General features: G+C 49.3%; 1 protein-coding gene across 2 annotated transcripts in view; it reads right to left on the bottom strand.

Moving 5' to 3' along the window:
* WWC1 (WW and C2 domain containing 1) overlaps positions 1-13,874 on the bottom strand; it is a 153,339-nt gene that overhangs the window by 39,296 nt on the left and 100,169 nt on the right. For both annotated transcript variants that reach the window (XM_029219042.1, XM_029219043.1), the window contains exons 6-9: positions 8,800-8,929; positions 7,287-7,433; positions 6,001-6,074; positions 2,126-2,368 (exon numbers count right to left, since the gene is read on the bottom strand). In XM_029219042.1, coding sequence (XP_029074875.1) covers positions 2,126-2,368; positions 6,001-6,074; positions 7,287-7,433; positions 8,800-8,929 — 594 coding nt within the window. The remainder of the gene's footprint in view (positions 1-2,125; positions 2,369-6,000; positions 6,075-7,286; positions 7,434-8,799; positions 8,930-13,874) is intronic.

Raw genomic sequence — 13,874 nt, 5'->3', positions numbered from 1 at the left:
GTCCAACCACCTGCCTTCAGAATATATAAGTATTCAATGTAATTATCCTGTTTTGTTTTTTTTTTTTCCTATTAGGCCACTGAGGTCCATATTGGTCAATGACTTGCACAAGGTAGGTGGTGGGAAGGGTATCTCTATTGACCCAACAAGGAGTAAGGTTGCCAGGGATCTGCTCTCTTCAGCTGCCGGCTGTGAGCATAATGAAAAGCTAAGGGCTTTCCAGTGATGGCTGTAGGGTCAGGGGCCCAGAGGACTGGTAGACAGATCAGGGGATGCATACAGAGGCCTGTAAGGGTCTGCCCGGGCTGGCGAACCATTTATGCATTCAACTAACACTAAAGGTACAAAGGTGTCTAGACACAGGCCTTGTCCCCACGGTGCACAGACAGCCTTGGGGAAAGCAGGACAAAGTGTTGGCGCTAAGAGAGAATTCTAGAAGGTGCTTCCTAGGGTTACAAAGCACCAAATACTGAAGCCCTCTCCTCCTCCCTCTCCCACCTGTCTGGTGGGAGGTCAGTGCTGATCAGCCACCCCTCCCAGGGGAAGACAAAGGAGAGGAAAGTGACACATCCCTGGTAGTAGTTCTGACAAGGGCTTGGTGGGGAGAGATTCCCCACCATTGACCAGTCAATGGACTGTGTGATGTGGTTACAAGAGGCCAGTAAGAGGCTGGTCAACGTGACCCGTCTGGCACCCCACCATGTGCAAATAGAGCTTACTCAGTCACTAGGGTGGGATTGCAAGCAGCGCTCCTTAGCACTCGGGAGGCTCCCTGAAGGCATCTTAGGACCCATCATGGGGTGATGCAAGGAGCACAGCCAGGCACCTAGGATGCCTGGCCTGCTGCCACTGGGCCCAGACAAGTTTATCTGCTTTATAAACTGGGCTTCTGCTTCTGATTTCACTGGAAAGAAGAATTCCCTTGCTCATCCCTCTCCCCCACCTCCCCCTCCCCCAACAAAGTTTGAAAATCACCATCTTCAACTCCAGCTCCTTAAGGGCAGGGGCCTTGTTCAATAAAGTCTGCTGCCAAAAAACAAGTGAAAATAACTGAATACATGTTAAGCGTATCAGGGCAGGGATCGTGACTTGTTCATTTCTGAATCCTCCAAATTGCCTTGCACACAAAATATGTGCAACAAGACGTTTCTTACACGAATGAATGAATAAACAACAGGCTGATGGACAGACAGAATGAATGAATGAATGAATGAATGAGAAACTGGGGATTGTAGGACCCACTGTGAACACAGAGCTGTGCTCTGTGCAATGTGGGTGTGGAGGCTGGTAAGACACTGAAGGAAGTAAAGTCTGTTTATAAGGCTTCAACCGGAGAATGGAAACCAATGGCTTTCAGGTTAAATCAAGCCCACAGATGAAGCTGATTTAGCCCTCATGGTATTTAAAAAAATTTTTGGATTAGTTGCCAATATTAAAAAAAAAAATCCAAACAACTCTTTTCTTGAAATATGGGGGCCTCTGGCAGCCTGGGGCCTGCACCTCCACTGGCTGCACACGGCGCCTGCTTTAGACAAGTGGGGTCTGTACCTTCCAGTCTAACATGGCCCACGGCCATATCACCTGCTTGACTCCTATAAACATCTCAGTTCGCGACCCCCATCTCAACCAGTGTATTTCAAACTGCAAATTGCAATTTGTTAGCATGTGGCGAAATCAATTTAGTGGGTCATGACCAGCATGAAAAGAAATGCAACATAAAAGAAAATATCACAGGGCTGTCACACAGAGAAAGAGTATGCACAGCTTTGTGAAACTGTTGTCTATGAGATAATAATACAATGTGAATCACTGTCACAAAGTTGCAGAACGACTGCTCTAAATTACATAGAGTTTATCTTAGAAGATAATTTTTGAAAACCTGCAGGTAAGCAGATTTTTTGGTAATGCGATTCCCTGTGTAAAGTTCTGGGGTAGCTGGATGCTGAGTCACTTCCCCAGATTCGCTACTTTGGAAAGCGGTGAGATCTTTAAACTGAGTGTCCTCGGGCTGGAGCCCAGGAGCCCCAGGTTGTCCCCGTCACCTCTCCCCACCCCGCTGGGGGCCGGAGGACGGACCGGCAGCGAGGGTACGGCCCCCGCCCCCCGGCCCCCAGCCCAGCCCCACCTCTCGGTCAGCGCCTTGCTCTGGGTGTCCCGGGCCGCCTGCAGGTCCTTCTCCAGCCGCTTCCGGGCCATCTCCAGCTGCTCCACCTCCCCCTGGGTCCACTTCCGGGGGCTGATGAAGCGCATCTCCTTCAGCAGCTCCTCCTTCTCGTTGATGAGGATCAGCCGGTCCCTCTCCGAGTCGAGCACTCCCGGCCAGGCCTCGCTGTCGAGCTTGGCCAGCTGGATCTTCAGGTTGGCGATCCTGCGGGCCAAGAGGGTGAGCGTGACTGGTGCGCCCAGGGCAATGCGGGAGCAGCGTGACAGACTGTGTTTCCAAGGTTACATGGTCCAAGGAGGCCATGATGCTGTTCTCAGAGCATCCTCTTTGACAGTGACTGACTTCCTCTGAATCAGTGTGTGGTCTCACGGAACAGATTTTTATCTAACAAACGTATGCGGTGCCTACCATGTGCCAACCGTGAGTAGGCTCTGCAGGGACAGGGTAGAGGCAGTGTCCTTGCCCGCAGGGACATGAAGCCTGATCGAGTACAGGTGGATTCGTCAGCAGGCAATAGCCTCCTACCACTAGCTAGGTGACCTTGGGCAAGTCTCTTCGTCTCTCTGAAGGGAATAACAAAACTTCCTTCCTTGTAGGGTAACGGCTGAAGGTTTTATGACATAATTCGTAAAATGTCTGAGCACAACATTTCATGCTAAACAAGCAAACAGTGAATGTTTCTGCTGCCACTGTGCTTATTCCCTGGTTTCACTGCTTCTTAGGTGTGTAATGCTGGGCACACTCCCTGAGCCTTGTATCTAAGAAAACAGTTACTCCTCCTTCAGAATTGCTGTGAAAATGAGCACTTATGTGTTCAGTGCGTCTGGCACATAAGTGCTGAACCAGTGGCAGTCATGGGCCCACTACGACCACGGCAAATACTGCCATGGCTAACCTTGTGTTCTCAATGTAGAAAGTGGCGGCAATACCCTGCGAACAGCTGAGGATTTGAGGTCAGAGGCTTTGGGTTGGAGTCTTGGCTCTGACCTTCTTAAGAAATCATTTAGGTAACACAAGCTTCTAGCACAGTGCCTGGTACACTGCAGGCCCTTAGTAAGTGTTACAGGAAGGAGTTGGGAGCCCTTCACTGCTTTGAGACACAGTATCCTCATCTGTAAGATGGGAATAATGATGGTACCTGCAAGGTGGGTTATGAGGACCAAGTGAAAACATATCATTAAGAGCTCTTTATATAATGCCAAGTGCTACATAGACATTAGGTATGATTATTGTTGAATCAAATTAAGATTCACAGTATTGCTAAGAGTATTGCTTCAAATATTTAAAAGCAATCATGTGATCCTTTAGGGTTTAGTCTTTGCAAAGTGCTTTTAGCTATCACTGTCCTAGCCTCACCCCATCCCTAAAGGGTGGATAGGACCTGGTGGTAACCCTGTTGGACGGATGGCCAGAGAGGACATGGCTCACCTAAGACTGCAGGTCATAAACGTGGTCAATATCTGCTGAGGTCCCAGACCTCTGGACCCTCAGTTAAATCTTTTTTTAAATTAAATAAATAAATAAATAAATAAATAAATAAATAAATAATTTGCTGCGTTGGGTCTTTGTTGCTGTGCGCAGGCTCTCTCTAGTTGCGGGCAGCGGGGGCTACTCTTCGGTGCGGTGTGCAGGCTTCTCATTGCGGTGGATTCTCTTGTTGCGGAGCACAGGCTCTAGGCAAGCGGGCTCAGTAGTTGTGGCGCGTGGGCTCTAGAGCACAGGCTCAGTAATTGTGACGCACGGGCTTAGCTGTGCTGCGGCATGTGGGATCCTCCTGGACCAGGGATCGAACCCGCGTCCCCTGCATTGGCAGGCGGACTCCCAACCACTGCACCGCCAGGGACGTCACAGTTCAATCTGATCTGCAAACAATGTGACCAAACTCAAAACACTGTTCGGGACAAGATCTCCATGCTGTGTAGTGAAAATTCCATACAGAGAAACACATCTACATGTGCTCATTCCCCAGCCAAGTGTCTCAGCAGGGATTCTCAGAGTTAATTAATTTAAATTCCATATTCACATATACAGCAATCCATCAAAACTGGCTTTGGGATAACTCTGTAGCTGCTGTTATCCATCCAGCTGCTTCAAGGATAGAGTGGTATGGCCAGGTCTGGCAGGGGCTCCACTACACATGGGACATTGAAGGGGTAATTGATGCTTTCTTGGATGTACTTTCTGGTGGCGTTTTCCTTATGCCAGTGATCCCTAAACTTTTAGCCATACATCCTTAGGAGAATCTGATGAAATCTGCTAGACTCACTGCCAAGAAACACACATGTGACAAAACTTGGCATACAATGATCAGACCTTGCGTTATATAGCCACTTGCCCTCCCTGCTTCAAGACCTGCAGCCTCTGCTTTCCCATTCAGCAGGCTGCTCTATTCTGTATACTTGACACATTTTTGACCGGAGATGTATTACGGCCACAGGCATTAGTTTCTGCAAAAATCCCACGGTCAATAATGTGCTCAACTACCTTTGGGTGAAGGCGGAGGCACAAAGCTGGATAAAGGACGAGCCAGGAAGCTCTGTGATGAGAAGTTTAATGGCTCAACCCCAAAGGGAAGATTTCAGTCCTTTCATTTCTCCATAACAGATCATCTAAGATAGGCATTCCAGCAAACTGGAACAGATCCAGGGTTCAGAGTGGTCGCCTTCAGAGGGGACAAGAAGTGGTTGTCCAAACGTAGAAATCGTGCTGTTTTGCTGGACCTCTAGGGGGAGCTGAAATAGTGCACAGGATGTGTTTCTTCCCACCTGAACTGTATCCAATTTCTCCTTCTTTTGTTAACAATATTCCAAATTTTCTTTGGGAAATCAGTCCTCCCGTACTTTCAAGTCACTTGGTTCCCACAAAGCTGACCTCAGTCCCCTTCCCAGAGTTGTGCATGTGACCCATGCTTGGACCTTCATAGAATTCTTATTCCTCCCACCCTGCAATAATGATTGGTTCTCCCAGAAAATCCAGTGAGTTTCAAACCCAAAGTTTGTTAAAACAGTTGTGAAAGGTAGGTCCCCTGGGGTTTCTAACCTGGTAGTATGTAAGCCTAGAATTGCTGGGGGTCATCTTTCTGCTTTGACAGGAAAGTCTGTCCACACAAAGGCAAGCAGGGCTAAGAAAAGGAGAGTGTTTGAGTCTATGTAACATCATTTGAGTCCCTGGATCCAGCTGTGCCTGAAGCTAGTTACTGCAGCACTCTGGAGTTCAATAACCAAAAAATTTCCTTTTTTGCATCTTCTAGTGAATAGTTTCTATCAGATTCCTGTCCACATTGTGTGGACCGTTACAGAGGCTCTAAAAACGTCAGCTTTGATTACTATTTTAATTTTATTTGTGGCAGTGGAACCCAGCTGCTTAGGATTCTGTGAAGCCACAGAACATCTGAAGTCCCTGGTGTCTACACAGTCTAAAAACACAGCTTGTTCCCAGTTGGGCAGGAGACACTGAAGTGGGTAGTATCCGTAGTCTTTTTAGCCTGTTGCTAAAACCCCAGCTGTGCTCCTTCACACCAAACTACTTGTACGATTGTTGGTAAACCTTGATTTTAGAGGTTGATTTTCAGGCGGGCAAGTGGAAAGATTACGAGGCTTTGAGGTTTAAAGTATGGTTCAAAGCATAGTTCCATTCTTCATCTAGCTAAGTGTCCCTGGTTGAGTCATTTCCTGAGTTTCAGAGAGGATTAAAGTATGAAGATGATAATACCTTCACAATCTTTGTGAGGATTAAACATGATGAGATGTGTAAAAAGCAGGCACAGGGCAGACACTCTACAATGGTAGTTATCATTGTTGGGGCCATCCTACCCCCAGACCCCAGCCTCTAGTTACCTTCTCTTAGCCTCTTCATATCGAAGGCGCAATCTCACCTTCTCCGCCAACTGATTGTTGCTGCTGGTGCCGAACTGGAGGAAAGAACGAGTCGGGAATTATATGGCTATTGTGGCCAGTGCTGAGCTGGGTTTCAGGAGCTCACGAGAGACTTGACAGCTTGTGTGGGAAGTAGCTAAAAATAGTCCCCAATTACTGAGCTGGCTGTGTGAATTGCAGGGAAGCTAGTTAGGGGAAAAACACTTTCTTTCCTTAAGGCACGGAAAGAGCCCCAAACTCAGACATTTAACACTTCCAGAAGAGAAGCCGAGGGCCCAGAATATCGTCTTGCAGCCCCAAATGGCTTGGAGCCCATTCAGGCACCAGAAGCATGGAGGACAGCTGGTCAGGAGGAAACACGGACAGCAAATACACAAGATGGCCATACTGGGCGTGCTGCGGAGGGGGCCCACCAGACACTCAGGGAGCCTGCAGTCAGGAGTGCAACACTGAGTGAGTGAGAGGAAGGTCCCAGAACTTGGAAGAAGGCACACAGTTCCTTCACAAATACTTCGGCCCACAGGTGGCTTGTAGCTGGACACATGGGTGGTGTGGGGAAGGAGAGCGCAGCTCCGTTTGCCATGCCACGCTCTGTCGGGCGTGGCAAGAAGCTACAAGGCTCACCCCATCAGACGTTAACACAGCTTCTCCTCACAAGTGGGAACGCGACTATAGAGACCAGACAGAATAGCATTTAGCCATGGAGGCTGGTTCATTCAATGTCACCTGCTCTAGGAAAACAAAAGCTCTTCAAAGTTATGGATTGCCGTGGGTCAGTCCTGCTCTAAGTGTTATCAGGAGCAACGTCTGGGACAGCACTTGCACTATTCATTACTCGGACTGGGCTGAGCTTTTGAACTGGGAGGCAAGCAGCTGTCTGAAAGCTGTATGCATTGTTTTGGGGTGAACAGGAGGGAAATATCCTGTTTCCCAGCTGGTGAAAGAACAACAGAATGGCGCTGCAAATTAGCACGAAGGAAACCAGAGAAAGACGCCTGGTCCTTCAGACATACTTTCTGTGCAGCATCTAGAGATGCATTCACGTGGCCAGGGAGTCAGTGCTGGCTTTTTCTCCACATCATCATCTCATGTCATCCAGGGGCCAGGAGGTCTGCAAGAGAACGGAGCTCCAGAAGGCTGAGTTAGCAGCCAGGCCCATAGACATTCACCAGCCAGCTCCTCAGGTGAGTAACAAAAAGGGTACTCTGTCCCTTGGGGGCCCGCAGCAGCACGCGCCGTCTACTCACACTTCCTGAGATGTCCGTCTGGGAGCTCACATCCAGGTACTGTTTCGGCAGCGGGAAACCTGAACTCTCCAGAGAACTGCTGCTGGACCACAGGTCAGAGTGAGACCCTCTGTCGGTGTGGAAGCCGTCCTTCAGCATGGCGAGGCTCTGGAACGGAGGGCAGGGTTGGCGACGCACCCTCCTGGGAGGGAGCTCTGGGCCTGTCACTCTCTATGAATCTACTAGGAACCCATGCTCCCCCTAGACATCCCACGTAGCCTGTAAAGAGCTACTAGTGAGTAGGTGCCAAGCACTGGGCCAGGCCCTTTACACGGGGTCAACCAGTGTGGACACTGGCCCTGGAGACACACGGACTGAGCTGGAACCCCTGCTCTGCTACTTCCTAGCTGTGTGGTCTGAGCTTGTTGATGAAGCTCTCTGTGCCTCAGTTTCCTCTCCTGCAAAATGGGAATAATCACGGGTCCTATCTCACAGGGCTATCATATTGATTAAACGAGATGACCAGTGTAAAGCACTAGTTCAGTCAATACTCAATAACTGTCAGCTCTACCATGATCTGATTTAATCCTAACCATGGTCCTGCGAGGAGTAACCTATGATTATCCCCCATTTTATCCACGAGGGAGTTGTTACAGGGAGAAGCTGGCAACTGACAGAACCAGGATTTGGTTTTGGTCTATCCGGCTTGGTACTCTTGACGGCTAAACACGATCGGAACATGCCTCACTGTCTGCTAATGTCTTGTCACTGGGCTGCAGTCCTGGGCAGGAGCTATGAAATTATTCTGTTTCTCACAGAGTGCAAAGCTTCCTTCACCAACTCATTTACAGTGTCTCTGAGCTTGACTGCTCATCTGCCGATGGGAATGAAAACAGAGTATCTCAGAGGTCAAGGAGGCAGTTCCTTTGAGGGTAGGTCGGATGTACAGGGGTTAAGAGAATGGGCTTCTGAGTCAGTTGTCCATGGGTTTGAATCTTGGCTCTACCACTTACTCTCTGATCTGTGCAGTCTTTTGCTGTATGATGGAGATAACCTAGCACTGATGTAAGGGATAAGTGAGGCACAGTGCTTGGCACTACTGCCTGAGAGATATTAAATCGTATCTGTCATCCTTTGTCACTTCCCAGCACAGAGATGGAACAGGAAATGAAATGCTTATAAAGATGCTACATTTTGATGTCGAGGTAATGTTGAAACCACCTCCCTCCATTTGGTTCTGTGCAAAATAAGCCAGATGGCTAAAGCTAGTGGCAAGGAGGTGGCCTTTAGACTAGACCAGAGGGCTCCTGTTCCAGCTCTGCCATTGACACTAGCTGTGTGACCTTAGGCAAGTCACTTCATGCTTCTGAACCTCCATTTCCTCCTCTATAAAAATGAGACTAAAAGCCCAAGAGAACTAGTGAGGAGAACTCACAGATCTTGCAGCATGTGGCAACAGCCCACATGAGTCCTGGCATAGGAAGGTGCTCAGGAGACACTGGGATGGGGCCCACATCACTGGGAACTCTCGTACCTTAATGAGATCTTGCTTTTCCTTTTCTCCACAGGTGATGGCCTTTTTGATGGCTTTCGTTTCTCTCAGGACAGCCTGCGCTTCGTCCAGTTTGTAGCTGCCCTGAGCATCAGACATTTTCTTATCGATTCTAGGAGACAGTCAACAGGAAAGGTCAGACAGACAGAGATAGGGCGAGGGATGGGGTTTCCCCAGAAGAAAAGCATAGACCATAGTGCTTCAGTCCTGGAAGAAGTCTCCTCTCTTCCCTGCATACCCTTCTTCCCCAGGTCCTGCCTATTGGATAAGGCACAGAAGGTCCCTGTCAAACTGCAAATGTGCCATAGTGTGGGGCTGCAGAAGCAACACCATTCTTGAAGTCAACTCTTACAGGAAGCCTTCCCTGATTACATCCTTGAGTCCTCCAAGGCTGGGCTAGGTGTTCTCATAACACGTTGTGCATAGCTGTGACACTGCACTCAGTATGTTGTGCTATAATTAATAATTTATGTGGTAATGTCCTAGACTTGATCCGACAGGCTTGAATATGTTTGTGTAGTTTTAGTATCTGGCATGGAACAGTCCTTTTCTTCCCCCTTAACGTTATTTTGTTTTATTTTACTTTATTTATTGAATGAAAGATTCTTTAAATTCTATAGTACCTGATAATTTTCAAAAGTTTCACCCACATGATTTCATATAATCCCATAATAACCCTTTTATCTCCCTACCTCTATACTGCCCCTTCCCCCTCCCCTCTCCCCACTGGTAACCACTAGTTTGTTCTCTATACCTGTGAGTCCGCTTCTTTTTGTTTTATTCACTAGTTTGTTGTATTTTTTAGATTCCACATATAAGTGATATCACACAGTATTTGTCTTTCTCTGTCTGACTTATTTCACTTAGGATAATGCCGTCCAAGTCCATCCACGTTGCTGCAAATGGCAAAATTCCATTCTTTTTCATGGCTGAGTAGTATTCCATTGTATACAGTATATATACCACATGTTCTTTATCCATTCATCTGTTGACAGACACTTAGGTTGCTTCCACACCTCAACAATTGTAAGTAATGCTGCTATGAACGTTGGGGCACATGTAACTTTTTGAATTAGTGTTTTTTGGATATATACCCAGGGGTGGAATTCCTGAGTCATATGGTAGTTCTGTTTTTAGTTTTCTGAGAAATCTCCATACTGTTTTCTACAGTGGCTGCACCAATTTACATTCCTACCGACAGTGTAGGAGGGGTTCCCTTTTCTCCACATCCTCACCAACATTTGTTATTTGTGTTCTTTTTGATGGTAGCCATTCTGACAGGTGTGAAGTAATAGCTCATTGTGGTCTTTGATTTGCATTTCCCGATGATTTGCAACGTTGAACATCTTTTCATGTCCTTTAATCTGGCTCTCTCAACCTCAGGATTCTTGGGGCTAGACTCTTCTTTGTTGTCGGGCTGTCCTGCGCGTTGTAGGCTGTTCGGTAGCACCCCTGGTGTCTGCCCAGTAGATGCTGGCAGCATCCTGACCTTGAGTTGTGACAACCGAAAATGTCTCCATCCTTTACCTCATGTCTCTTGGGGGACAGGAGCAAAGTCATCCCTGGTGAGAACCACAGGGATGACTTTGCTCCTCTCGTTAATGGCCACAGGGAAGGAAAGGTTAGAAGGATGCAGAACTCCCAGCCCTACCACTTAGTAGTGTGACCTTGGGCATGGCCCTCACGCACATGGAGCCTCAGTTTCCTCCTCTGAGAAAACCTGGATAATGTCATCTTGCCTGGCCCATGTTCACGGAGCTGTGAGGAAATGTCGAATGGGATAAGGATGGAACATCAGGTGGGGAACCAGGGAGTACCAGGCAAATGTGAGGAGTTAGAATACTTCCATCCTTGGGAGCTTCCCAGCTGATCCAGGCCCTACACACAGGTTCCTTCTGATGGGGGACGATGGGAGTAAAAAAGCGAAGGGTAACGGTGTCGTTTTCTGAAGGTCAGACAAATCAGAGGTGGTGGGGAGCCCAGCCCTCTGGGGAAGGAGGGCTGTGCTGTGGAAAAGGTTCTGAAGGGCAGAGAGAAAATTTAACTGCTTCACACTTTCATCAAAGGCTAGGGCCGAGGTTTCAGTTCCCGGGGAAGAAAAGGAAGTTTTACAGTCTACGGGAACACCACAAACCCATTATTTCAGGATGAGAAACCACTCATAGGCATTCCTTTCTGGTTTCCTGCTAGAGGCCAAAGTGTCCTGGGCTAAAAATAACCTGACTGGGGAATCACAGGTTGCCATCCTGGCCTCATTGTCGGGGCCTGTGAGCAGGGGAGTGGGTTGGTAGCGGGTGGGGGGAAGATGCGGTCTCAGCTCGGCCCTCCCCCTTCCGTTATTTCAGCCTCCTCCATGCTGGGAAGACAAAGCCCCAGTTATGTCTTCCCACTAAAAATAGCCTGTCTGTTCCTTTCGAGGACTTGGGCCTGGGCAAGGCTGCCCGGTCGGCTAAGACTGGTCTCAGATTTAGTTTGAAAAATTAGTCTACAGGGAGCTTTTTCCCGGCAGAGCCGAGTGTCTGGGACCGGAGGTGGCCCTGCCCCAAATGGGAAAGCGGTGCAGGGGAGACGGGAGACGCGGTTTGCTTGAACAGGGCTGGGGGCTCTGGGGAAGGGTTTGTGCCCGGCTGTCCTCTGCCAACTGGGGGAGGGTGGCTTTGAATCCTCAGGAAGGGACAGATGTGGTCTGTCTGCCGGGCCTCAGGCTCCTCAGGCACCTTCTACCTGATGGCTCTCGGCGGCCTTAGCAACCCAGCCTCTGGAATTTGGCTCCAGAGAGTAGCTGGGAGAAGGAACACTCTTAGGACTGGGGAGCGGGGGAGGAGAACAAAGGGTTACCATTATGCACCCAGTGAATGAATCTTTTTTTTTTTTTTTTAAGGGAAAGAAAAGTTGCGTGGTTGGTGGTAAGGAGAGGGTGTGTTTTAGGATTTCCAAATTACACAGCTGTCCTTTCTCACAGCACTTGAGAGATTCACACACCCGGCAGCCACAGGGCAGCCACAGAGACGCAAGGCGAAGGCTCTGACGGAGGCCGACTCCTCTTGGACTTGTCCAGACAACCCTCACCTGGGCAGGGTGGCCCTGGGGACATGCAGAAATATGCTGTCCTGCCCTCCTCCTCCCACGGGGCTGGTGGGCCTAGACTTCCCTGTTGATGAGGGCTCAGGGCAGCTGACAGGGCCAAATCCCAAGCTTTGGGCTTGATTTTTCTTTTCAGGCTCCTCTACAAGGTATGCTTCAATCCTCAGCCACCTTTTTGCTTTTTAAAACTGGGTTTGCTGACCATGAAGTGAACAAAGGGATGAGTTTCAGCTTCCCCCAGGTTCTGAAAAGAGAGGAGGCCACGAAGTGACTGGGCCATCCCCCACTAGACACTGAAAAGGGTCCCAGGCGAGAGGGTAAGGGGCCTGATGTTTTCTGGGTCTGGGGAGGGGGTTATCTGGGATGATACCAGGAAGGGAGGTATTAACACACGAGCTTCAAAATCCAAGAGTCCCGGGTTCCAAACCAAGCTCTGACGCTCACAAGCTAGGGGGTCTCGCGGGTCTATTTTCAGCCCCATCAGTGAGGCAGAATAAAAACTGCTCTTAAAGGGAGTAGAGACGAGGAGACTGGTACACAAGCACATACCCAGCGCGGGCTCGAGCCCAGGGGGGACGCAGAGTTCATCTGAGTTCCTTCCTAAGCGCAGGCAGGCAAGTAGCTAGAGGTCACCACCCTCTTCCGCTCACTGGGCTCTCCCTATGTGCCAGGCAGAGTCACGCGCTCCATGTGGATTTTCCAATTCAATGTTTACAATAACTTATTTTTCAGATAAAGAAACAGGAGCTCAAGGGGGTTAAGCCACTTTTCCACGTTCCCAGGGAACTGAGATTTGAACCTAGGCCATCTGTCCCTTGCGGCGACATCCCTAACCCTCTCTGCCAAGGTGCCCATTAAAGCAGAATGGTTTCACTTCTTCCACAGTGAACACGGGGCCGGCTTCCGGCCAGGAGTGTGGGTAGCCAGAGCAGCGATGCAGTCTTATCTGGGCCCCATATCAAACGGGCGGGCGAGGGAAGGGGAAAGAAAGGAGGCTTGTCTTCGGGGTTTCAGCGTCAGCTTACCAAGCAACAAGAATTTTCAATGCTGCTGCAGGGTGACAAAGTGGTAAAACAGGTTTGTGGTGGCTCGGAGGATAATGGGAAGTGTTTTAATCAAAGCTCCAGAGGATCCCAGAGTGGGGAGTGGGGAGGCGGGAGAGGAAAGGGAAGGGCACCTGCGCTGAGAGTAGCCCTTAAACTATGTGCTCAGAAGCTGCTCCACTAAGGAATTTTCTGAAGTCACAGTACTGCCCTCAACTGTCCTTGGCACCACTGATGATTACGAAGAAGCATAAAGCACGGCCCCTTGTCCTAATGAGACTAGGACCCGGTTTGAGAGACGGGATTGGTATATGTATATACACCTACCGAAATAACATATATCTATGTAAACACAAATATATAAACACAAAGCCATAATATAGGACACAAAAAGGTACTCTACACAATCTATAATCCAAAGCCATACTTCCTTCTACCCTGTGTTCTGGGATAGTTGTGATAACTCACCCGGGTGGGGGAGGGGTGGGGTGGGGTTTGGGGAGTGGGGAGATGTGAATAAGAACCAACCGGCCCCTCGACTGGTGGTCACAGTTTGCTCGATTAATTGGACTTGGAGACAGACACCCAAAGGCTCGGGGCTGTGGCCACAGAGTGGTGAAGAGTGGACTTAGGTCCAGGGAATGAGGTAAAGGTACGGTCAGGGCTTCCCTGGTGGCGCAGTGGTTGAGAGTCCGCCTGCCGATGCAGGGGACACGGGTTCGTGCCCCGGTCTGGGAAGATTCCACATGCCGCGGAGCGGCTGGGCCCGTGAGCCATGGCCGCTGAGCCTGCGCGTCCGGAGCCTGTGCTCCGCAACGGGAGAGGCCACAACAGTGAGAGGCCCGCGTACAGCAAAAAAAAAAAAAAAAAGGTACAGTCAGGGAGAGTGAAACAGCAAGTGTCTACAGAAGCTGCTGTCTGTACAGAGGT

The sequence above is a fragment of the Monodon monoceros genome, unplaced genomic scaffold (genome assembly GCF_005190385.1).
Source record: "Monodon monoceros isolate NGI ecotype Baffin Bay Population unplaced genomic scaffold, NGI_Narwhal_1 Super_Scaffold_12, whole genome shotgun sequence".
Taxonomy (NCBI): domain Eukaryota; kingdom Metazoa; phylum Chordata; class Mammalia; order Artiodactyla; family Monodontidae; genus Monodon; species Monodon monoceros.
Note: the sequence above shows the minus strand (reverse complement) of the source record. Positions and strands in the feature narration are given on the sequence as shown.